The sequence below is a fragment of the Sapajus apella genome, unplaced genomic scaffold, assembly GCF_009761245.1.
Source record: "Sapajus apella isolate SASKATOON/1434 unplaced genomic scaffold, GSC_monkey_1.0 scaffold49, whole genome shotgun sequence".
Taxonomy (NCBI): domain Eukaryota; kingdom Metazoa; phylum Chordata; class Mammalia; order Primates; family Cebidae; genus Sapajus; species Sapajus apella.
The window spans coordinates 16,712,830-16,737,964 of record NW_022436989.1 but is presented as its reverse complement, the minus strand read 5'-3'; the positions used below and the strand labels follow the sequence as shown (position 1 = coordinate 16,737,964).

The following is a 25,135-nucleotide window of genomic DNA, read 5'->3' as shown; positions in this document are numbered from 1 at the left end:
TATTTTTTTTTTTTTTTTTTTTTTGTATTTTTAGAGGAGATGGGGTTTCTCCACATTGGCCAGGCTGGTCTCGAACTCCTGACCTCAGGTGATCCGCCCACCTTGGCCTCCCAAAGTGCTAGGATTATAGGCATGAGCCACCACGTTTGGCCCCCAGGAACTCTTATGTAGTCTGCACTTTTGCACAGAGCTGTCTGGTAGTGCTGTAGCCGTGACGGGAAAGGCCATGGCACCCAGGATCTCCTGGCCGCTCCCTGTGGCCCCAGCCCTGTGTGGACATGTGATGTGAGAACTGTTACAGAGTAACCTTCTTTTGCCCTTCTTTATGATACAGCCCCCAGTCCTTTCTTTAAAATACCTACTTGTGCTGTAATTTCAACTTTGCCTTTTGCTTTTTGACTATCTGCATGACAAGAAAGCCATTCCGATGGTTCAGTAAGCACCTGCTGAGGCTGGCTCCCCACAGATCCGGCTCGGGGTGCCGGTGGGAACAGCCCATCCTCTGCCGTGTGCTATGATCCCAGCTGGAGCTGCTGCACAGCCAGAGAGAGCCGCCCTAGTCACACTCCAGCAGACAGGTGCAAATGGACTGATGCAGACAGAAAGAAAGCAAATCACACCTCAAGATTTATTTTCTTTGTAGCAACACCCGCCGGGCAGCAGAGGTCTGGATGGATGAATACAAAAATTTCTATTATGCAGCAGTGCCTTCCGCCAGAAACGTTCCTTATGGAAAGTAAGTGGCAGCCCTGCCTTCTCACACTTACTGGGGATTCTTGGGGTGTGGGGGTGGGAGGTAAGGGGCTGCCATCAGGGTTGAGGGCAGGCACCCAGGTGCCAAGGCGGGAAGGGGTTGTGGGCACAGGGGCATGGACAATCCACACCATGCCACCTGCTCCAACCCTGTTCTCCTCAGCAGATTTTCAAGTTTGATGTAGAAAGCCCATCTGTTCCTAAAATTTATAAAGGAACCTTATTTCTCTCTTCTCCAGTATTCAGAGCAGACTGGAGCTTAGGAAGAAACTTAGCTGCAAGCCTTTCAAATGGTACCTTGAAAATGTCTATCCAGAGTTAAGGTAAGTGCCCAGGGATCTGGGGTTTCACTTTGTAAGGGGTTAGAAGCCAGTAAGGCCAGAGAAGCAGCAGAGGGGAAATAGAGGTTGCACAGCAGGCTTGAGGCTGGGTGCCTGGGCCCAGTGAGAGCCTGTGGTCTCACCCCGTGGTGTGGACCTGAGAATCTGCTCCCTGCATCGGCCTGCTGCTTTCTGTCCTGCAGAGCTGCCCTCCCACGCTTCAGAGTCGCAAAGGCAATCCGGGCTTCACTTTATTTTTGGCTTGTTCCCCACTGGTAAGGTGATGGGCTGGGTGACCCAGAGGACTAGTGTCTGACAGGCTCTTCGAGTGACTGGGAGCGATCCCCAGCCTCCACAAGTGTGTGCTGTCTGCGCCCAACCCCCCAAGGCCGAGTGCCTTCGCCCGCTTCTGATCTGCAGCGCTCACCCTTGCTTCTCCTATGGGCCCACAGATAATGGCCCCAGCTAGGCTTGGAGCATGGGGACCTGACCACGTGCCTCCCTCCTCCCAGCTGGGTTAATCACATGTGAAACAGTAGTAATAATGCCACTGCCCTGCATTCCTCGGAGAATTCATGACAAAAATACCTTGCCGTGCATTATTTCCACACCTGGCCTCTTGTTTTAAGTGAATACGAGCTCCCCTTCCAGAGGGACCCACTGATAACCTCGTGAGAAGACCTATAGATCCACTGGCGTGGGGGAGCCATCTGCACTTCATCTTCTTAAAGAGACTGTCAGGCAGGTCATGCCTTAATGTGGCACATTGCTTATTCCAAATATTCCCAGAGCATTTTACAGCAGCTCACATATCTCCAGCTCAGTGCCTGCGCACGCAAGGCTTGCCATCATTATCTTTCTGCTAACGGCTCCTTCCCAGCCCTTGTCACGGAGATTTGTTGGACAGTTAGGTAATGTGGGCTCTCTGCGTCGCTCCTGTGTGCTCACTTGGCTCTTTGGAACTGTTTCCTCTGCTTTTCAAGTAACGTGAGGCGCAGGTGGCCCATGCCCCCCAGGAGGAGAACAGGAGAGAACACAACGTCCTCCTCCCTCAGATCCCTGCAGCATAGCACAGCTTTTGCTGGGGATTAAGAGCACGATGGTCACTGGTGCTAGACCGCTGGTTGTCATCTCTCCGCCAGCCAAAGAGGGGCCTCACTTCAGTGGATTTTAGCCCAACCATGGCACTCACTTTGCTTTTTCAGTCACAGTTAACTGAAAAAGCAGTCAGCTTGGCAGATAGGAGTTCCAAACGGAGTAACATTAAGTGCAGTTTCTCACAGAGGCCACCCATGGTTTGTAGTGATGCTGGGCCCTGCACCCACTGAAGACCACGTCTCAGGCACTGAGCATCATCCCAGCTGGCAAAGCTGCCTCCCCTGCCTGTGTGGGGTGAGGGAGACACCAGCCTCGTGTTTTGTATCTGTACTATCACCACTATTTACTGAGTGCTTCCTACGAGCCAGGCACGAGGCCGCATGCTTTACACAAAATGTTTTACATAACACTAGTTGCAGACCTGGGTAGCCGGTACCATACCAAAGGGCAAATCAAGCTTCAGAGAAATTGAGTCTTGCCTGAAAGATCACACAGCCAGCACCTGGCAGAGGCAGACTGAGGTTCGGATCTGGTTCTGAAGCGCATTGTTCTTCCTGTGGCTGTGGCTTTGTTCACATTAGGCCACGTGACAAGTCCACTCACCTTTCCTATCTTTACTGGATAAAGGTCACATCCTAAGAGCATTGGAAAGTTCAAGGCAACAGGATCTGACCACATTGATTTTCTAAATGACTTCCAGTAGGACTAACATTGAAGAGTACCAGGAGCTTTTCCTTCCTTTCAAAAAAAAAAAAAAAAAGTCCTGATATGGAATGTAAAGAATAAACCCCCAGCATACAGTCTTAAAGTGTTGGAAGTCCGGAGCCTGGAAGAAATGCTGTGTCCCTGACCTACACTGCCTGTGGTAGGAAGGGGCACGATTCCTGGTCACTGGGCCATTCTCTCATTCCTGCCATCTATTGTGAAGCCACAGAGCAAAGGGGTTGGTGGACAGTAGCTGGTGGTCATGTGCATCTAAGCAAGTGATTCTCACGTTGTTTTTCAGGGTTCCCGACCATCAGGATATAGCTTTTGGGGCCTTGCAGCAGGGAACTAACTGCCTCGACACTTTGGGACACTTTGCTGATGGTGTGGTTGGAGTTTATGAATGTCACAATGCTGGGGGAAACCAGGTATGTGCATGGGGAAGCCAGGTCACCTGCAGGCCCAGAAAGAGCAGGAGTCGGGGGGTCCTGAGGTTAGACCTCCCAACTGCCCCCTTTCGTCTGGGATGGGTGATGTCTGTGAGGAAGCGCCTGGCTCCTGCTGGCCACAGCCTCTTTGGCAACCAGCCCCAGGGCCAGATAGGATGTCACACACTTTGACTGATGCATCAGCTCTGTCATCAGCTTTGGACCAGGCTCTCTGCTGCAGTGGCAAGAGTGCGCTGGTCACAGTTGCTATTGCAGGGCCTTGGTCTTCTTCCTGCCAGGTCTGTCCTCTCGGCCATGTTCTCTCACCCCCAAAGCACCCATTCTGCCTCTACATCTGGCCCCAGAATATGATGTCTGCACCTGCCTGGTGTCCCTGTTTTAAACAGTTTCTTAACTGTGGGCACTAAGGCGGCTACTAGTGGTAGCCCCTGCCTGTTAGATAATAATAGATTAAGATTGAAGATATTCAGTGTTAGTTGCTTCAGTTGGACACATACACACCTTTTTTTTTCCTCTTTTTTTTTTGCAATGTTAATTCACTTTATTTTTCTTATATAAAAACTCTATGTTGTGGCCACAGCTGGAGCTTGCGTCCTCTGCACAGAGACTTTGGTGTGGGTCTTGACGAGGTGGTCTGTGAATTCCTGATAGGGAGACTTGGTGAATACAGTCTCCTTCCAGAGATCGGGGGTCAGGTAGCTGTAAGTCTTAGAGATGGCATCAAACGTGGCCTTGGCGAAGTTGCCCAAGGTGGCAGTGCAGCCCCCAGCTGAGGTGTGGCAGTCATCGATACATCATGAGCAGCTTCTTGGGCACAGGTGCTGAGACAGTGCCAGTGCCCCTGGGCGCGGGGAGGAGGCCCCAGCACAGAGCCACAGCGGCCTGTCACCTTGCAAGGGACCGTGTGGGGCTTGCCGATCTTGTTCCCCCAGTAGCCTCTGCGCACGGGGACAATGGAGAGCTTGGCCAGGATGATGGCCCCACGGATGGCAGTGGCCACCTCCTTGGAACACTTAACACCCAAACCGACGTGACCATTGTAGTCCCCAATAGCAACAAACGCCTTGAACCTGGTGTACTGGCCACCTGGGTCTGCTTCTGCACCGGCATAATCTTCAAAACCTCATCCTTGAGAGAGGCCCCCAGGAAAAAGTCAATGATCTCAGATTCCTTGATGGGCAGAGAGAAGAGACAGATCTCCTCCAGAGGTTTAATCTTCATGCCTTTGACCAGGCGGCCCAACTTGGTGACAGGCATCCACTCCTTATCCTTGGCTTTGCCTCCGCGAGCTTCGCGGCCTCGGCCCCGGCCCCGGATACCACTGCCGAAACCTCCCTGGAAGCCACCAGGCTCCCCCGCCCCCGCTGCACTGGCGTCATCCACCATTTGGTGTTTTATCAGAGAAGAAGCACACACCTTTTTTAAAGGCATTAAAACCCACTACCCTCTCCCGTCATCACAGAGGAGAGACAAAATGAAGGCTTGATGGGCGCAGCTGAGACTTCTAATTCTAAAAACAGTTTTCCCATGAGATAATAATGGATTGGATAAAATGTGAGCTTCATGCACAAAAGGGCTTGGGTGATTCTGTGTACTCTTACCCCTTCCCGAAAACTTGCCTGGCACCAAGAAAGCCTGCAGTTTTTAAAAGGGCACTTTAATTCTGTGTATGTATCCTAAATGTATTGATTTCCTAACTTTCCTTAACTGAAAGTATTTTTGAAAGTGGGCATGTACTTTTGTGTAAAGCTGGGTGCTCCTCCCACGTGAGTGTCCAGGCAGAACGCAATCCCTAAATACCTTGACTCCTTTGTTCACTTGGTGATGTGGTTTTAGCAGTCACTTGCAATGGCCTGGACATTCTAAATTAGAAAAGACAGGGGAACCTGCCTGCCTGGGGCTTGACTGAGCCAGTCCCCATCCAGCAGAGGGCATGGGGCAAGTAGCCAGGGCCTGTCCCAGGTTTCCGTAAATCTCCAGCCCTAGCCCCCTTAACTAGAAGATACTTGGCTTTGATGAGTTGGAAAATAAGAGCGAGCCTCATATTCTCATGTGGTTTTGATGGAGTTGATCCTGCATTCTCTTTATCAGCGTCAGCAATGTCAGTGATTTGGAATAGCTCAATGTGATACTGTGTTTGGGTAAGAGCCGATGGGTCTTACCGACAGGTGTGAGTGTGCTTCCAGTGAGTGCCTATGCACATGACACACACACACACACACACACACACACACACACACATACTCACACAAACGTACATATCTCGTCACATTCTCACATACCAGCTGTCTTCTCATGATGCCCAGGTTCATTCCCCTTCTCTTATGCACACACGTCTAGGCTCAGGCGCTGCTGCTTTTTTCTTTTTCTCTATTACTCAGATACAGAGCTTGTTTTGCTCTCTGTTTCATGTACATGACTTCATATCATTGGTCTCTGTCTTTTTGACAAATATTGATGGAGGGTCTTCTACTTGGTGGTACTGTTTTGCTAGAGAAAGGGATTAGAAGGCAAACAAAACAATCCCTTGCCTTCAAGAAACACAGTTTAGCGGAGGGTTAGTAACCTACTGTAGGTTATGAAACAGAGGCCACAGAGGCACCCACTCACCTCTGTGCTGTCCAGGTGGCTGTGCCTCCTGCTATTCCGGCTGCCCTCGCCTCCATGTTTAATCACTAGGCTGATCCTTCTGCCACGTGGCGGGACTGCATGCCATTCCCAGGCTCCCAGGCCCTGGCCTCTGTGTGTAGCCTCTGGGCTGTGAGAACACTCCCTGGGGAGCAGGCTTCAGGTGTGGGCACACGCACAAGCCAGCCTTTGGCTGTAGCCTGATGGACCAGTTGTAGGTATTTCACACTATAGCAGGTGGACCCCCATGGGTACTCATCCTGGCCCAGCCAATGTCAGAAGTCACCTGGAGGGAGGAACCCATACAGAGGAGGGAAGAACAAAGAGAGTAGAAGTGACACTGGTGAAAGGAGGAGCCAGTTAGTATTGGGTGAGCGGGCAGAGGCGTAGGGGAAGGTGCCATCCCCACCGTGTCCATGCCTCTGTGCCCTTGTAGCTCTTCCATCTAAGACCCTGTCATTAACTGTGTTCTTAGTCACTGCTGGGAAGCAGGGGGCACAGGGGACTCACTCAGAGGCCATGCAGGGTGCCGTGCGGCACTGCTGTGGTTCCCACTGTGGTCCAGGTATGATTGGTGGAGGCATCTCCTAGGCTGTGTTCCTTCTACATTGATCACAGTGCATTTCTTTCCACGGTTTGGGCTTTATTTTTGAGGTGTGGAAAGCAGTGAGCATAGGGAGAGATGTTTTATGTATTTCCATCTAGAACCATAGTGAAAGTCCACCAAAATGCCCTCAGAAAAGCAGAGTTCGTGAGGAAGGGGAAAATGATGGGTCTCATTCTCAGCAAGGTGTGTTTCAGCTAAGCCAGAAAGATGGTGCTTCAGGGCTTGGTCACACAGCATTAATGCAGATTTCACCAAATGCAGAAATGTGGATAATTCATGTGGGGCTGGGCGAAGCTTCCCTCTGGCCTGTGGATGACAGAACAGAGCAGGTACCCGCCCAGGTTCCGTATGGTCTGGGTGTGGGGCCTCTAGTGATTCCTGGCTGGCCTCACCATCATGTTTAATTGCTGGAGTTCCCCTCTGTCACTCTGCAGTGTTCTGATGATTCAGGGAAGGTTGGAAAGGTTAGTCCTTTCTGTGTCAGCGCCTCTGCTGGAAAGCCACACGCCTTATGCTGCAGCACATTCAACAGAAGCCTGTGTCCAGTCCCCGCCCGAGGGAGTTGGTCATCAGAGTCGCTAGCCCCAGCTTCATTCCCCTTGTGTCAGCCTCTGTGACTGGCTCATCCCCTCAGCGTTGCACCTTAATTACTGCACAGCTAGTAACACCAGACGGAGTCCAGGCCCTGTGGAAGCAGCAGGTCTGCGGGAACCAGACTTCTCCCGTGCAGCTGCTGCCTATGACCACCCTCACCTGCCCCCAGGAGGACAGCCTGTGTCCCGCCTTCAAGGCTGTGGCCCTTGCCCCCCCCACCCCGATCCTGCCCAGTAGAGGGGCTCCAGCATTCCTCTCTGCACAGTCGGGGTGCTGAGCAGAGGCACAGTGCTGAGGGCAGCTACAGCGCAGACCTTTGACACAGAGCCCCCGCTCCTCACCTCAGCACAGACTTCAGGGATCAGCGAAGGGCTGTGCCAAGGAATCAACAAGATGGGACCTGCAGGGCGCTTCTCCCACTCTGCTTGTGCTTTTCCTTTTTGCTGTCGTGCAGCCATTACTGTTCTCACACACAGTAAGAAGTGTGAGTTCATAATATTTAAGAAATAAATATCTCTCTTCCTTTCCAGCAATAAGTGCTAACTCTGCCCACTCTCAGTCCTCCTCTGATGGCTGCATGCTGGGATTTACAGAGAACTTTTTTTTTTTTTTTTTTTTTTTTTGAGGCGGAGTTGTGCTGTCACCCAGGCTGGAGTGGGGTGGTGCAGTTTCGGCTCACTGCTACCTCCACCTCCAGGTTCAAGTGATTCTCCTGCCTCAGCCTCCCAAGTAGCAGCAATTATAGGCACGCGCCACCACACGTGGCTAATTTTTTTATTTTTAGTAGAGACGGGTTTCACTGTGTTGGCCAGGCTGATCTCTAACTCCTGACCTCAAGTGATCCTCCTGCCTTGGCCTCCCAAAGTGCTGGGGTTACAGGCACGAGCCACCACACCTGGTCTGCCCGGAGAACTTTTGCAAAATGCTGATGCCAGGTGCTATGCCCAGAGAGCCTGATCTAATTTGTCTAGGGTCAGAAAGCACCAGATCTTTAAGAGCTACCAAGTGATTCTAAATGAGGATTTGTCCTGGTGCAGTGGCACACACCTGTAGTTTCAGCACTTTAGAAGGTCAAGGTAGGAGGATTACTTGAGGCCAGGAGTTCAAGACCGGGCTGGACAACATAGGGAGCCTCTGTCTCTACAAAAAAAAAAATAGCCAGGTGTGATGGCCTGTGCCTATAGTCCAGGCTACTCAGGAGGCCGAGATGGGAGGATTGCCAAAGCCCAAGAGGTCAAGGCTGTCATGAACCATGATTGCACCACTGCACTCCAGCCTGAACAGCAGAGTGAGACCATGTTTCTAGAATAATATCAAATAAATTAGGGCTGGTCGTGGTGGCTCTCCCCTATAATCCCAGCACTTTGGGTGGCCAAGGCAGGTGACTCACGCGATCCGGAATTCGAGACCAGCCTGGACAATATGGTAAAACCTCGTCTCTGCTAAAATACAAAAATTAGCTGGGCATGGTGGCGGACATCTGTAATCCCAGCTACTCAGGAGGCTGAGGCAGAATCGCCTGAACCCAGGAGGCAGAGTTGCAGTGAGCCAAGATCACGCCACTGTGCTCCAGCCGGGGCAAGAGTGTGAGACTCTGTCTCAAATAAATAAATAAAAATTTAAAAAGATAAATCAGGAGGTGAGGAGCAGGGGTTTTCTAGTGGAAAGATGGCCACATCAGCAGATGCGATGTGACGTGAGACGGCATGACGTGATGCATGTTGCACACTCAGCTGGGAGTGCCTTCTCCGTAGGCCCATCTGGGGCCAGTGGGCTACTGTCTAATCAGTGCTCACCCACAGAACCATGTGTTACGATGGGGCTGCTCTAGGTCTGCCATTCAGTATATCAGTCGCATTGTGCCAGCTGGACACTTGAAGTATGACTAGTGTGAATTAAAAGTTTCATTTCATTTCATTCTGATGAATCTAAATGTAAATGGCCCCGTGTACCCTGTGGCTAGCCCATTAGACAGTGCGGCTCAGATGTTCCAGCTCGCAAACCCACTGTGCATGAGTCCTCCCTGAACTGACAGAAAGGGATGCTTTTTTGCATAGTGTGTGACACGGATGAGAAATGAAAGAGTAATAATATTTCCCAACTGAAAATAAGGCCCGGTGCTTTGGAAGAGTGAGGTTTGTTATCTGGTTTCCGGCTGAGCCTTGGCAGACACACAGGAAATGAGAAAATTAATGGCCGTGCCTTTTAAGAGTGGCAGCTCAAAAAAGCATTTCTTAAATATTTATGAACTTTATTTTACAAATTCAGATAATTGAAATGCAGCAGAAGAACAAAACGGCAACCAGCTCTGTTGTTTGCCCAGCTGAATTAGCGTTTCTGCAATCCTGCCTAAAGTCTGCTTTACAGTCATTAGGCACACAGTAGCAAGGAGGTTATAGAAACATTCAGACGTGCTCTTTAACTGGGTGTCAGCAGAGCCTCCAGCCTCCGCCAACACCTGCTGCCAAGGACAGTCTGGAACCTTTCTCCATACCAGCCTCGTCCCCTCGCTCAGGACTGTCACCGTGGGTGGGCATCTCTGTGTGCCATAGTTTCACACGTCCTGGTGGTGTCCCTGGCACCTGTGAGTGAGTGCAGGGATGGAACGATGTGCTTCTTCCTGGCCCTCTCCATCCTGAACACCATCTGCATACAGGAAACACGGCTTCCTCTCTGTACTCCACACCTCCAATACTTCTGTGACCCAGTGAATGGGAAAAAACAGACTGCTTCTCCTTTATACACACACAAAACTTCTCACCTCTGACACCAGCTGTGTGGGCTTTTCCCCCACACCAAGTAGTTCTCCAATTCTCAAATCCTCTGCAGACACTAACTGTCCTACGCGTCAATTCCGTTCTGACACCGTCTGCCCAGAGTTAGCACAGATCCCATGGGTTAAGGGCTTCATCCCACAAGATGCTCCCACTTCAGATGGCAGTCACAAGCCCAGGTTGTCACCTGTGCTGCTGTCTGACTGTAAATCAGGGCTGCCACCACCTTGCCTTGGGTTCATTCATTTGCAAAAACAGTTCATAGAACTCAGGGAAACAGTTTACTTACTGGTTTACCTGTTTATTATGAAAGACTACAAGCCAGGAGGAGCCAGACAGAAGGGATGCATAGCGCACGGTGTGAGGGTAGGTGCTGGAGCATCCATGCCCTCTCCAGGTGTCCGGCAACTACATCCTGGAGTGCAGGGACTTGGACAGAGGCCTCATCATGTGGGCATGATCTCCAGCTCCTCTCCCCTTCCGGAGGATAGGGTGGCGGGGGACTGAGAGTTCCAGGCTTCTCATCGTGGCCTGGTCTTTCTGGTGACCAGCCCCATCCAGGAGCCCATTAGAGTCGCCTCATTAGAACAAAAGACACTCCCATCACCCGAGAAATTCCAAGGGATTAGGAGCCATCTGTCTGGAGCCAGGTCAAAGACCAAACACTGGAATGAAAGATGCTCCTGAAACCCCTGTGGCTCAGGAAATGACAAGGGTTTTAGGAGCCTTGTATTTGTGCCAGAAACAGGGGCAAAGACCAAATAATTATTTTTATGATGTCACACTGTCCTAGAGTATGGGTGATATGGAGTGCCTGTGTGTGTTTGGAAGAGCTGGCTGGAACTCACCCGTGTGGAAAGACAGCATCATAGAATGTTGGCATTCAACTCGGGGTTGGGTGGCCTTCCCTAGAGAACACAGCTGGCAGGGGTGGGTGGGTCAGGGCTCCCTGCACCCTGTGTTTGGGTGCTGCAGTGCACGGGCCAAGCAGGTGCTTCAACTCTAGGACTCTTCAGAGCCTTTAATAGACTGTGAATTTCCAAGAAATAAACGCAGCACAAAGTCTGTTTCCCAAATTTAGTTGACCTAGAATCCATTTTTCATAGAATTCCTCATGGAGTAGAATGTGAGGAACACTAATTAAAAGGTGAGGAAATGGAAGCCCTGGGAAGTGAGCAGGCTTGCCCAAGTCTCCCCTCTTTAGGGGAGGAGGAAGTCTTCAGACAGGTGAAGGTCACTTCTCCTAGACTGGCGTCTGTGCCTCTGTTTCCCCTCTGCTGATGCTGAGAGCTGGAGATGGTGCATTCCACCTGGAGACAGAGTCTTGGACTGTCCCCCAGGCTGGAATGCAGTGGCACAGTCACGGCTCACTGCAGCCTCGCCTCACAGATTCAAGTGATCCTTCCACCTCAGCCTCCCACATAGCTGGGACCACAGAAGTGCACTGCCACACCTGGCCAACTTATTTTTTATTTTGAGTACAAACGAGGCCTCTCTGTGTTGCCTAGGCTGATCTCTAACTCCTGGCCTTACACGGTTCTCCCACCTTGGCCCGCAAAGTGCAGGGATTATAGGCCTGAGCCACGGTACCCAGCTGAATCTTCAGCTTTTAATGTTCTTCTAATGACGGACTACTTGTTCCAACACAATGTAGATACTAGACAGTGAGGCTTTCTTAAAGACTATTTGTTCCTTTCCTTACCTCTCTTTCCAAGAATTGAAAAAAGAAAAAGTGTCCTTCATAGCACATAATAGTGCCTGAGGTTGCAGAGATATTTGTGTGTCTTTCATTTTCCCTACTAGAAAGTGAGCCCGGCTCTGTGAGAGCGCCTGTTTCATGCAGGTGTGCAGCAGGTGGCATGGGACAGACCAATGGAAAGAGACGGAGAGAGAGAGGGGAGGCCCCTGCAGTGTACCAGGGCTTAGGGTGGAAGGGGAAGGAAGTGGATAGTGAGTCCCTGTGGAGTTTTAAACAGGAAGGGGCCTGGCTGCCTCTGGATATTAAGGGGCATTCATCCCTTTGAGCGGGGCAACTGGAGAGTGCTGGTAGAAGCTTCATCTTCCTGTCCCTGCCGTGGCCCCACCTGGAACAGGCTCCAGCCTCCTCTGCCACCTGGGACCATACCCACCCCTTCTCTGTTTTGTCTCATTTAGTATCCAAAATGGTTGTTTGCTCACCCTGTGGCAGCCCTTGACTTGTGTGTGTATATACATATATGTGTGTATTTCTGTTTTTAACATCATGGGCATGTTATTTAAACACTCTCTAGCCCAGTTTTCTCATCTATAAAATGAGAAGAATAATAGACCTCATGGAGCTGTTGTATAAAGGACTTAAAATAATGCTTGGCACATGGCACCCAATTAAATATAGCTGTAGTGTGTGTGAAGAAATTCATAGATCTATTCCTCCAGTTTTCAGAGAGCTTCATGAGCATCCATAGATCAGTTAGTGTTCACTTAGGAGGCTATACACGATACATTTTGCTTAAATATGCAATGTGTTATTTACTACAATCCACATTCATCTATGCTGTTTGCAGGCCACGCCTGCATGAGGCCGGAGTCATTCCAAATAGTGTGGGTGGACCAGGTGCCCTGACTGGCCATCTGGTGTATAACCAAGTTTGTGCCGAAGTTTTTACATCTCACATTGAATTACAGAAAAATGAACAAGGCAGTCTAACTTGCATTTGGGGCTAAAATAGTTAATAGTTTCATCTTAGTTACTAAGGTCCTCAAAGGACTTGTGCACGTCACTCAGCCAACTTAGTGCTCTGTTGTGAGGTTCTCCCACGTCTCCAGAGTTATAAATTTGCCCTTAGGCAGAAAGTAATTCTTTCATTCTCAGTTGGCTCAGGGATTCTGAATCTAAGCTCCGATGTGTGACCCTTTTCCTTCTGGAGCCCTCGTCAGTGCCACTTCGTTCCTTTCACAGCCCTGTGCTGAGCGTGCCCTGACTTCTGGTTTTTGTTCCAGGAATGGGCCTTGACGAAGGAGAAGTCGGTGAAGCACATGGATTTGTGCCTTACTGTGGTGGACCGGGCACCAGGCTCTCTTATAAAGCTGCAGGGCTGCCGAGAAAATGACAGCAGACAGGTATGGCATGCAGGCACCCGTGGGTGCCCGTGATTGACCCAGACTGGGGCAGCCACATCCTGCACCCTCTTGCTCTGCGCTGCCTCTCGAAGCATCCATCTTTGCAAGTACTTATGTGTTCATTTACATCACTGAATAATGTCTAGCTGCCCTGTTGGACTTAAGCCACAGACCCTAACGTTGCTTATTCCTGATTATATTCTCATTCTCCTCCCCATGCCACTGAATATTTTAAAGAGAAATTAGATACTTTTGTTTATTCATCAAATATTTGCTATTTAAATTTACAAAAATTCTAAATGATTAATGTTCAAATGGATAGTACTCGATACACACATAATACAAGTGTGTGTATGTGTATATATGTGTGTGTATCTATACACACCACATATACACATATATACATACACACCATATATGCGTGCGTGCACACACACACACACACACAGTTTCTTTAAACATTTCAAAATGGACTTTATTGCTGCCTTGTAAGCGGATTTTCTCTGACATATTCCCTTGTGGCAGCTTGTAGGTGTATCCTTTGTCAAGGCATGGAGTAATAGGTAGTGTCAGGAACAGCAATGCAAACACAAAAGGCCTTCCTAGCATGCCCATACTTGGAGTGCCTGCCCCTGTTCTGTAAGAACAGCCGCTCCTTAGAGATAGATGGGATGTAGAGAAACTTGAGGCACAGAGCCTACTGGAGCCAAGAGCCTAAGCCAGCTTCTGGTCCAATCCTAATTTCACAGCACAGAAAGCTGAAGCTCAGAAAGTCATTGCCTCCACCCTGGAGTCATCTGGGAAGACCAGGGCCAAGACCGGGTCTCCTTTTCAGACCCCAGTTGTCAGGGAGATGCTTGCAGAGGGCCCTCTTTCACCTGTCTGTCTCCAAACCCCTGTGCCCAGCTCTGGGTGCCCCTCCTTCCCTGCTTTGCAGAGTCCCAGCCTGTCTTGGCAGTGGGAGCCCCCCTCTAGGGCTCTGCTCATAATCCACATCTCCAAATGTCCATCTGTGTTGACGACCTGATGCCAAAATGTGTAAGGGAGTGTCTGTTAAGCCAGAGAAGGCTGCCTTCGCTTGGACCCAACCACCTAGAATTCAGCAAGGCTTGCATCTGCTGAGCCAAGTATCGGGTGATCCTCAGACACATTCCTCTGGGATGTAACAGAGCAGAGATGTCTTTGGATGTAATGGAGTGATAAAGTGATGACTTTAGTTGAAACCTTTTCTAAAAACACATAGTTGCGTCGATATTGCTTGATTTCAAGAATTGACAGGTGTTCCTGCTTCAATCCCAGTTTTGGGGAACCATAACTGACATGGCTTAGGACCTTCGTGAAGCATGAAAAGATATATAAATAATCAATTTTTTTTGGATGCATGTCGTGTATAAATGGGGATCTGTTAAGTTTTGGACCCCAATACTTGGGCCATTATAGAGGATGTAGGGGCTGCTTCAGTAGAATCTAGCTGACTCAAAAATCTGCTCTGCATCCCCCACCAGCCCACAATCCCATCAGACAGACAGTATCAGAGCCCAGGAGGCCACCTTTGTGAGATGAACCTGGGGTTTGGTTATTGTTTTTCTGAGGTTCCTCATTTAGCTGATGCTTTGACAGATGACAGGAAGAGTCCCTCCAGTGGCCAGAATCAGATTCCATTCATTCCGCATTCTTTGTTGAGAAGATTCCTGGCCGCTCAGAATGACAGGGCATCCTCAATACACAGTTTACATGACAATGGAGAAAAACAGCATGAGGGGTGATTGACAGCAACAAGGGAGCCGGAAATGAAAGAGGAAATGATGGGCACTTAGCAAAAGCCTCCCCTGGCTCCTCTGATGGCACTGCCTTTCCCTGTTGGTAAGAACTCCAGGTGAGCAGGTGGACAGAAGTAAGGAAGGCAGGCTGTGGGTGACAGCATGCTTGTGGTGTTTCGAGAAGGTCGGTCCCTAGCACTGGGCTCCTCTACTTCTACTGACTCCTCCCTGCGTCACTCATTGGCCCCTCAAGAGGAAGCTCATTAGCAAATTTTATCTTGGAGCTGAACTGGCTTGCCAGTTGGAATATTTGGTTTCCAAGCACACCCGTGTGTTTGTATGATGTGCACATTTGCAGAGTCAAAGGGGAAAGGGAGGCAAGGAGTGAGAAAATTTAATTCTGCAGTATAAAAAGGATTTGCAAGAAAATACTTAGGTGAAGGAACCTGAGTGCACACAGTATAAAAAATTAATTAGAACCACAGACTTCATTATTTGAAACGAGAGCTTTGGGGAGGACAAAAAAGTTACATTTTGCTTTTTAAAAAAACATTAGAGATTTTTTAATGGGGATTTTTCTTTTTCTTCCTTTTTTCTTTTTTTTAAGGGGCAGGATCTTACTCTGTTGCTTAAGGCTGGAGTGCAGGCATGTGACTGACCATAGCTCACTGCAGCCCCAAGCTCCTGTGCTCAAGCAATCCTCCCGCCTCAGCCTGCAAGGAGCTAGGACAGCAGGTGTGCACCACCATGCCCTGCTAATTTTTTAAAAAAAATATTTGTAGAGATAGGTTCTTGCTATGTTGCCCAGGCTGGTCTTGAACTCCTGGCTTCAAGTGATCTTCCTGCCTCAGCCTCCTGAATTGCCGGGATTACTGGTATGAGCCGTTGCACTCACGCTGAAAGGGGTATTTATGTTACTTCCTAAATAGAGAGAGGGCTCCTCAGATTTCCCTCAGGCTAGGTTGTGCGCTTTGATTTGTGGCTTGGTTGGTGTGTAACGGATGGGTTGGTTGAGTTTGGCTGTCAGCTTGATTTGAGCATTAGTAAAGAGGCATCATACCCTATACTTTACAAGGGACGTGTTCAGAACCCAGCAAACATTGGCCCCTGCCATACAGAGCACCAGGGGACTCAAGGGTAGCAGAGGCAAGTTTGTCGTCTCCACCAAGGAGCTTGCACACCAGTAGCGAGCAGACGGCATAGAAATAGGCTCCTCAACGTTGTGTTTTGTTCACACAAGCATCTCTTTTCCTGTCATTTGGCCTCACACGGTTCCTCTGGCTCCCCAGAGCAGAAAGCCCTAAGTGGGAGCTTGGAGGTGCCCAGACCAAGTCCTCCAGGCAGGCTGCTTTCCAACAGCCAGGGGAGGAGCTGGCTCTGCTTGGTGTGGCCCCCTTCTTGGGGTGAAACATCACTGGATCAAGCTTTCTTAAAAAGGAATGCAAATTCTCCTACATCAAATCCTGTGTTAATGACGGAGGGGTGGGTGCCCCGAGCGCTGAGGATCAGAGGAGGGGACACCCACAGAAAGGATGGGGCAGGAGAGGTTCTGAATATTGAACCAAGGCAGAGGCTACATTTCCTTTCTGGGCCCCCGGCAGCACGTGTGGCCAGTTTCCTGTGGGGCTGTTGCAAGTTCCCCATCCCTTTAGATGAGAGGCTGGGGAAAAAGTGTTTCTGTGAGTTTTTAATGCAGCCAGAAGACCCTGAATTCACACGGATCTGTTTGTACTCCTTGGCTTGTGCCCACCCTCTGAGGTCTTCCCCTGTGTCTTGCAGAAATGGGAACAGATCGAGGGCAACTCCAAGCTGAGGCACGTGGGCAGCAACCTGTGCCTGGACAGTCGCACGGCCAAGAGCGGGGGCCTGAGCGTAGAGGTGTGTGGCCCCGCCCTCTCGCAGCAGTGGAAGTTCTCGCTCAACCTGCAGCAGTAGGAGGGCCCGGGAGGCCCTGCCGTCCTGTCTCCTGCACCGTCAGGTGGAGTTTGGTGATCACATTATTGATTATGTTTCTTAAACTTTCCGCGAAACTAATATACCTCAGTATTCCATCATGGTCTGAAAGTCGAACTTCGGCAAGGCACACATGACTGCGCAGACGCAGCTACAGCGAGAAGCGAGAGCTGCCCTCCTCCTCCTCTCGGTGCAGCCCAGCGGGCCCCCTTCCCCAGGCCGGGGCGCCCCTCTTCCTTCCAGCCTTCACCTCTGCCGGCTCCGCAGCTGAGTGACACCCAGCAGCGACCGGTTGGGGAGTGGTAGAAGCAACCGAATGGACAGGTGCGTGCTGAGGACAGGGCAGGAGGAGGGGGTCCACGTGCCCTGGGGGAGCCAGGAGAACTCTTGCAATCTCCATTTTCGATCCCATCGAAATCACGTCTGGTTTCCACAAAGCTGAGTCGTGTCACGTGGCAGGTTTACGGCGATAGCCCCTCTCTCTGCTCCTCCGCTCCCAAGTGTCTTCCTGGCCCGACTCCCTTCCACCTGATGTACTTGCTATATCTGAGGATGACATTTTCTATGGTGGGACACTAAATATAAAGCTCTATAAAGAAAGAATGTACGGTCAGTTCCCTATGGTTTCTGTAAGTCATCATCATTTTGTAAATTCCCCACAAAGCTGTTCACAGCCACCGGGAGGAGGGGCCGGAGCCTGGTAGGGCCAGGTTCTCCTGGAGGGAGGAGGAGGCCTCCTCTGTTCCCTGGAGCCCGGTCAGCCAGTTGGTGCTACTGTCGTGGCCAGCTGGCGGGCTTCCTCCAGACCACCGGCCTCGGCCCCAGCATCCCTGTTGGGTGTCAGTTAGCCTGGGAGTCACTACTGTGCATCAGAACCCGCTCTGCGTGCTGTGGGTATCTGTGAACCTGGAGGGGTTACTTATTTTGACAGATATCACTTTGGGTCTTTTTACATTAAATTTCTTTTCTTTAAAGAATGTTAAAAAAAAAAAAAAAACCACCCCACAGCTCCCAAGGTGAGCCAGTGATACTGCTGCGCCCCTGGCAACAGGGCAGACCGATGGCACCAGGCAGCTGTCACATGCTAGCATTGGCATCATTGTGATCTGAGCCCCTGCACGCTGGGCCTTCAGAATTAATGGCCAGCAGTGGCAGGGACGAGCCTCTCAGCCTGGGCACAGGCCTGGCTCGCAGCCCCGCGCACCTGCAGCCTGGGGAGCTCCAGCCAGGCAGCGAGTCCTGCCCTGCCTACAGCCCCTCCCATGCCCCACCTGGCCAAGGTGATGCTTCAGGGGGCATTGGGTAAAGAATTAGGAAGGGTCAGAACCAAACAATACCTGCTCATTTACCTTGAGGATTCCTAGCAGGAGACAGGAGCCTTAGGGTCCTGTTAAATCACAGATGGTTGTGAACTGAAAGTCATAACAGGGAGAGGTGCCTGGTGCCTGCCTGCGTGCTCAGGAAAGTTCCTTGTCACCCCTGCCACTCTGTGATCAGTGCCCTGCTTCCGCCTTCACTCCTGGCTGCCTTCCCCAGCACCACACACACACATGCTCATCTCAAAGAGTCTGGCACAGCCTGGCTGTCTGAGGCACCAGACACGTACACCTGCAGGCCCCTCGGAGGGACAGCAGTGGCCTTGGAATTAGGAGCAGCCCTGGGAGGCTCTACCAGTGCCATGCTCCTCCTTGTGTCTTGTACGAAAGGGGTGGCTGTGTGTCTTCATCCCCCGCAGGAGCCCCACGGGTGTGCACTGTAGGACAGCGGCCCCAGGGTGGAAGCCTGGCTAGGGGGCTGCCGTGTAGGTCTTCCTTTCCCCCATCCCCTGCCATGTAACCAGATGTATTCTGAGTGGGCAGCGAGGCCCCACGCCGGAGTGACCCTGCACCCTTTCTTTCACGGTGGGCTCTTGGGGGAGCCTGAGGAAACTCCCTTAGGTACCCGTGCAGGGCTGTGGAAGGCAGGGCAGGGAGGTACCCGTGCAGCGCTGTGGAAGGCAGGGCAGGGAGGTACCCATGCAGGGCTATGGAAGGCAGGGCAGGGAGGTACCTGTGCAGCGCTGTGGAAGGCGGGACAGCCCCAGCACCCAAGTCCTTTTGTCACACCCTGTCACCTGCGATTACTACTACTGTTAGGAAGAAGAACATTGGTGTAAAAGAATCTGGCTGGTTTTTAAATCAGGTTTTTTGATGAGTCCTTTGTCCCCACACCTCCACCCCACCCGCACCCTCAGGTCCTCGCAACTTTCATACCATTGGGATGTGTGTACCCAGGCCCTTGTGTGGCCGTGCCTTGGGGGCAGCGTCCTGTCCCTGAGCTGGGGAGTGGCTTTGGACAGTGCGGGCATCACGAGCAGGGGTGGGATGGGGAGGGGTCCTTTGCGGTGAGCTATGTTTACATGACACAGTGTGCCAAAGTGACTTACTGTGGTTGCGTTATTTTTTAGTCATCGGGACTGTCCCACCCTCCCACTCCTGTTTTTAAAACTCACAATTCTTTCCTAAGAGCCCTTCGAGCAAAGCGTGCCGAAGTTAGTTGTCTTCTCTGTGGTGGTCCTTTCTTATGTCTTCATAAAAGCTCAGATGATGGTATCTGTGAGTATGTTTTGCAAATTCAAAATATAGTTTGGTAATTTTTTTTTCCAGTTGATTTTTAAAAAGAACTGCTGTACAGAGCTTGTACTTTGTCCATTTTATAGATGGGAACCATCCTTGAAAATTGTTTAACTTAAATAAAGAGAAGATACTTTCTAGATACTGCTCTTTGCTGGACGGCGTCTGTCCTGGCGTGTGAGGGCTGGGTGGGGTGGGTATGGGGACCGGGACTGTGGTCCGTCTTCTGCACTGGCCGGCATCTGTCCTGGTGTGTGAGGGCTGGGTGGGGTAGGTGTGGGGACCGGGACTGTGGTCCGTCTTCTGCACTGGCCGGCGTCTGTCCTGGTGTGTGAGGGCTGGGTGGGGTAGGTGTGGGGACCAGGACTGTGGTCCGTCTTCTGCACTGGCCGGCGTCTGTCCTGGTCCTGGTGTGTGAGGGCTGAGTGTGGGGACTGGGACTGTGGTCCGTCTTCTGCACTGGCCGGCGTCTGTCCTGGTCCTGGTGTGTGAGGGCTGAGTGTGGGGACTGGGACTGTGGTCCGTCTTCTGCACTGGCCAGCGTCTATCCTGGTGTGTGAGGGCTGGGTGGGGTGGGTGTGGGGACTGGGACTGGTCCGCCTTCTGCGGCTCGTGCTCAGTGTCTATGTCTTATCACTCTTTTCAGATGTGCTTTTATTGCTGTGCCCTTTGGTTGGTTATTCTTATTTGTAATAATCATTTGTGGAGTGTTTATGATGTACCAGGCTCTCAGCCAAGCCCGTAAATCCATTTGCATTTTACAGCCATGGAGGAAGCTGGAGTCAGAAGTGGCTAACCTGCTCAAGGTCACACATTCCTGTGTCCCTGCCTGGAGTCAGCCGTTGGCACTCTCACCCAGACCCTGTGCTCCAAACCAGGGGGACAAATATTTGTATATAGTTTTTTAAATAGTTAAGATCTATAGCTTGTTTACTGGTTGCCTCGGGCTCTCCAGTTCCATCCAAGGCTCTCTGAGGTTCTTCAGATACTATTTATTTATTTATTTACTTCTTTTTTTTTGAGATGGAGTCTTGCTTGCTCTGTCGCCCAGGCTGGAATGCAGTGGCGCAATGTCGAGTCACTGCAACCCCCACCTCAGCAATTTCAGCGATACTTAGACAACTCTGTCTCCTGAGTAGCTGGGACTAGAGGCGCATGCCACCACATCCAGGTAATTTTTGTATTTTTAGTAGAGACAGGGTTTCGCCATGTCGGCCAAGCTGGTCTCCAACTCCTGACCTCAAGTGATCCACCCACTTAGGCCTCCCAGAGTGCTGGGATTACAGGCATGAGCCACCCACCCGGCCTTCAGTACCTTTTAAATTCTACCTTTGAGCCAGACCACAGTAGTGCATGCCTGTAATGCCAGCTACCCAGGAGGCTGGGGCAGGAGGATTGCTTGAGCCTAGGAGTTTAAGATCAGCCTGGGCAATGATAAGGCTCCCATCTCAACAACAGAAATAAAAACATCTACATTTGAACAACCCACAAGAGTTCAAGGAAACACAACCTTGACCAATTATTTAGCAATTTTTTTTGAGACAGAGTCTCACTCCGTCACCCAGGCTGGAGTGCAGTAGCATGATCTTGGCTCGCTGCAACCTCTGCCTCCTGGGTTCAGGTGATTCTCCTGCCTCTGCCTCCCAAGTAGTTGGGATTACAGGCACCCACCACCACACCCGGCTACTTGTATTTTTAGTAGAGATGGGGTTTCATCATGTTTCCCAGGCTGGTCTCGAACTCCTGACCTGAAATGATCTGCCTCGGCTTCCCAAAGTGCTGTGACGATAGGCATGAGCCACCATGACCAGCCCAATTATTTAGCAATTGTGATTGAGATTGGGATGGGGTAAGGGGTTGGCCACTGTCAGGACTGGCCCAGATGAGTGTCTGAAACCTTCTAGACAACACAGGTAATGTGTTTTCTTTCTCTATTATTTGGGACACCAAAAATGTGCTGCCATCTGAGAAACTAAAGGAACTCTCAGCATCTTTTTGTAGCACCCACTGGAGCTTCTTAGGGATCCCGTGTGTGGTTCCTGCTCTGGCAACATGGAGAGGTTTATTAATTGGGTAACTATTTGCTGAAAAGCTGTGTTGCACTGATAGTCTCCAAGAAGACTAGGTTGAGGAGGAAACATGTTAGATGCTGACAAATAGGACAAGCCAAATGCAAGGTCCCAGGGGCTGCTGAATCCTGGTGGGAGCTGCGTCTCAAAGGTTCTGTGGGATTCAGACTTGGCAAAGAAGAGTGTTGCAGGCAGCGGAGCACAGGGCTGAGAGATCCGAGCACTGGGACACAGCAGCAAGCACCTCGATGGGCACAGCCCAGGAGGAAGAGGACAGATGGGCAGGTGGGCCCATGTGAGAGCATTGTGAATGCTGGGGAAGGGTGGGGACAAGAAATGACACGAGTCCTTGACTGGAGCAGAGAGGTTCAGATTTGCAACACTTTTCATAATGAAACATACAACCCAATTCAGCAATTGGATTCTGCAGTATGACTTCACGTTGTCAAGAATATTCAGCCAGAAAAATATGATGTCTCTGACATGCTCTTCTATCCATGGACTGACTTACAGAAGAGAAGAGAAAAGAAAATTCTCTTATCAGCAGTTCTTGCCTGTTTTTCAGTAATCTCCTAATACAATGTGTATTTGATTTTATGATTGCGTGTGCCTGCAAATAACATACATCCTGTTTCTAAAGGCTACTGTCTCCCCTAGGATTCCAAAGAGGTAAATAGGAATGTTCACTCAGCAGTTTCTGCCTGAGCTCCTGGGGCCCCAGGCTGGGTGGTCTGGGCAGGGGGCCATAGAGAAGACCTTTTTGGTCCTCAGTCCAGGTGACACCCGCGGGTGAATCAGATTTGAATCAGACTCTGGATGCAGCTATAAGGAGCATCATAGAGGGGTAGCCATGATTTCCTCTTCGGAAATAAAGACCCAGTCTCAACAAGGCCCCAGCCTTCTGAAGATCATGGAAAGAACACTTGGGGGCACCAAAGCCACTGATTCACACTCACTGCAGAGTGTCCCCGAGACTGTCCTTGCTCTCAAGTTAGGAGAATTCTCTGTTGGAGAGCTTTCAGAAAAAGCCTACTGAAATGGAGGTTACATTAAAAGAGATGTTGTCTTATTAACAAGAAATCCAAAGGTGATGGGATTCCACGTTGATCCTGGGGCCTGAAGTTGCTGTGGACAACCTGCTTCCTGTCTGACTGCCTCTCCCCTCCACCCTCTCCCACCGTGGCTCAGCACAGTGGGTACTCAGGGTCTCAGTCTGATTGAGTTACTGTAAAGGGATACTGGAAATGGTAATTTCTAAAGAAATGAGGTTATTTGGCTCATGGTTCTGCAGATTGTACACAGAGCATGGCTCCAGCGTCTGCTTTTGGGGAGGTCTCAGGACGCTTCCACTCGTGGTGGAAGGCACAGGGGAGCAGGCATTGCATGGCGAGAGGGACAGGGGGAGCCAGGCTCTTTTCAACAGCTCTCCTGCAATCATGGCACCAAGCCATTCAAGAGGGACCCACCCCGACAATCTGAATACTTCCACCACACCTCACCTCCAACACTGGGGGTCAGAGTTCAACATGAGACTTAGAGTGGACAGATGTACAACATTTATCACTCAACTAACATGGAGCATGCTTCCTCCTGGGCATCTTTGTTTTTTGACTGAGGGAAGATGCATCTTTGCCCATGACCACCTCACCCCTTAGACTCCCCACCCCTTAGTCTTCCCGGGTCCCACTGCTCAGAGCTGGGTCCTTGGGAAGTCGGGAGCAGTTAATCTCCCAGGTCCTCCCCTGTCATGGAAGTGGGTTCTGCTGGCAAGGAGGACAGGGAAGGGACGACTACTCATTGAGCAGCCCAGTGCCCACCACACCTTGTCATCACTGGAAGGATTCTGGTGGCAGCAGATGGACAGGGGTGGCGGCGTGGTCACAGGATTCCTTTGTCCTGCGAGAGGCAGTCGCAGACCCTGCTGAGCCTCTTTACCCTGTTGATGTCATGGGCTCCTTCGGCGTGGGCTGCCAACGCAGGCCTCCTCTCAGCAGGTGTTCAAATGAATAAAACGCATTGATTACATGGGATTACAAAGAAGACTAATTATACTGAGACACAGTTATCAAAATATTTTCCTAATATGTGCTTCTTAATGCATTAAATAACAAGACTTCCTGTCTAATTGCTGCCATAAAGTAGTGATGAGCATAAACAATGTTTTGAAAAACCTGCAATAATGTGATGAAAATATCTGTGATTTTTAAATTAATGACAAAGTTCCTATTTTGTTGTCGACATTTATAGTAAAACGAAATGCTACATTTCAGTTGGAGGTCATGAAGTTAATGTCATTTTTCCCATCTAAATTGCTGGACCCCCTAACTTCTGAGCACCTCCATGTCGGTAAGATGCATGGTCCCCACTGTCTCTGAGCCTTCGTGACTTTGTCATCTCCTTGCTGCAGGGTCAAAGGGGTGTTCTCCAGGGCTGAGGCAGCTGCCCAGATTTCTGATCCTGATTCCAAGAGCAAAAACGGGAACAGACTGCCCTTGAGGACAGGCGCTGCTTGAGCCAAGAGACTCACAGTGGGTCACCAGATTTGCATTTATTTTGAGAAATAATAGCTGGCGGACACCCTGTTAGATGGGTGAGGCTGTAGTGAAACCACCCCATCCTCAACAATGCCCTCCCACCGATCAGATCTGTGATGTGGACCAAGGGGCCTGGGATTTTGCTGGTCAGCTTCTCTCCCTATCGAAGCCGCATGGGAAATGAAGTGGATAGAAGACAGCCCAGCGAGCAAAGAGCCAGAATACACAACGTGAGGACCTTCACAAAGTGCCACTTGAGGTGGAGAGACGGAGGCGTTTCTGCGCTGCTGCGGGCATTGCCTCTGCCACGAAACCGTTACGCAGAAACTGCATGGCCTAGACTCCAGTTCAGGACGTGCAGAGCAGGTGCTGTCTGCTCCTTTTCTGAGCTCCTCATCTGGGCCTGCCAGGTCTGCAGCAGGAGGGAGGGCAGGACAGGAAGGAGCCCGTCTTGGGACAGAGCACGTAAATGCATGGCCATCACTGTCAGGTGCCACACAGGAGTGAAGTCCAAGAGTGAAGAGAAAGGCTTGAGGGAAAGAAGAGGGGCGAGCAGAGGAGGTGGCACTTGATATGATTTCTCAGGCCCTGGAATGGGTGTTGAACCCTGCAAATCACCTCCCATCTCTACCTAAAGATGTTGTTACCCCCATTTTACCCCTGGGGAAACTGAGGCTCTGATCAGCTCAGTCATTTGCATGATTTACCCACACAGTGCCAAGTTAAGCACCCAGGCTGTGACTGTCCTCTTCCTGGTCCGGTGGGGACACAGGGACAGGAAGTGATGGGAAACAAAATTGGCCTGTGGTCGTGGCCAGGGGGAGGTCGTGACTCCTTTTGCTAACATGAGAAGCTGGAGTCGCCAACTCGTGAGGCTGGAGGGGAGGAGTCAGGAGGCTCAGGGGTGGGAGAGATGGGCTTCGCAGCGGCATCCTGCTCTCCACCACCTGCATCATGATGGGATGCCACCGAACCTGCTCTGTGAAATGGGGTCCCTTCTGTTCACCCTGGAAGATCAGTGTCAAGATCAGAGGGGAAGCATGGAAAGTGCCTCCTGGCCACACGGTGGCTCCACCTGCAATCCCAGCACTTGAGGAGGCCAGGGTGGGAGGATTGCTTGAGCCCAGGAGTCTGAGACTAGCCTGGGCAACGTAGTGAGCCCTCCATCTCTACAAAAACA

The 25,135-nt window shown here is 50.7% G+C and overlaps 1 protein-coding gene and 1 pseudogene across 2 annotated transcripts in view; one reads left to right on the top strand and one right to left on the bottom strand.

Moving 5' to 3' along the window:
• GALNT2 (polypeptide N-acetylgalactosaminyltransferase 2) overlaps positions 1-19,496 on the top strand; it is a 213,692-nt gene extending 194,196 nt beyond the window's left edge. Inside the window, 5 exon segments of the mRNA XM_032242362.1 lie at positions 644-736; positions 993-1,076; positions 3,178-3,304; positions 12,908-13,027; positions 16,567-19,496. Coding sequence (XP_032098253.1) covers positions 644-736; positions 993-1,076; positions 3,178-3,304; positions 12,908-13,027; positions 16,567-16,722 — 580 coding nt within the window. The 3' untranslated portion in view covers positions 16,723-19,496.
• Positions 3,851-4,733, bottom strand: LOC116526097 (annotated as a pseudogene). The gene has a single exon (XR_004257965.1). The product of XR_004257965.1 is annotated as a 40S ribosomal protein S2 pseudogene (transcript).
• Positions 19,497-25,135: the final 5,639 nt, after the last annotated feature.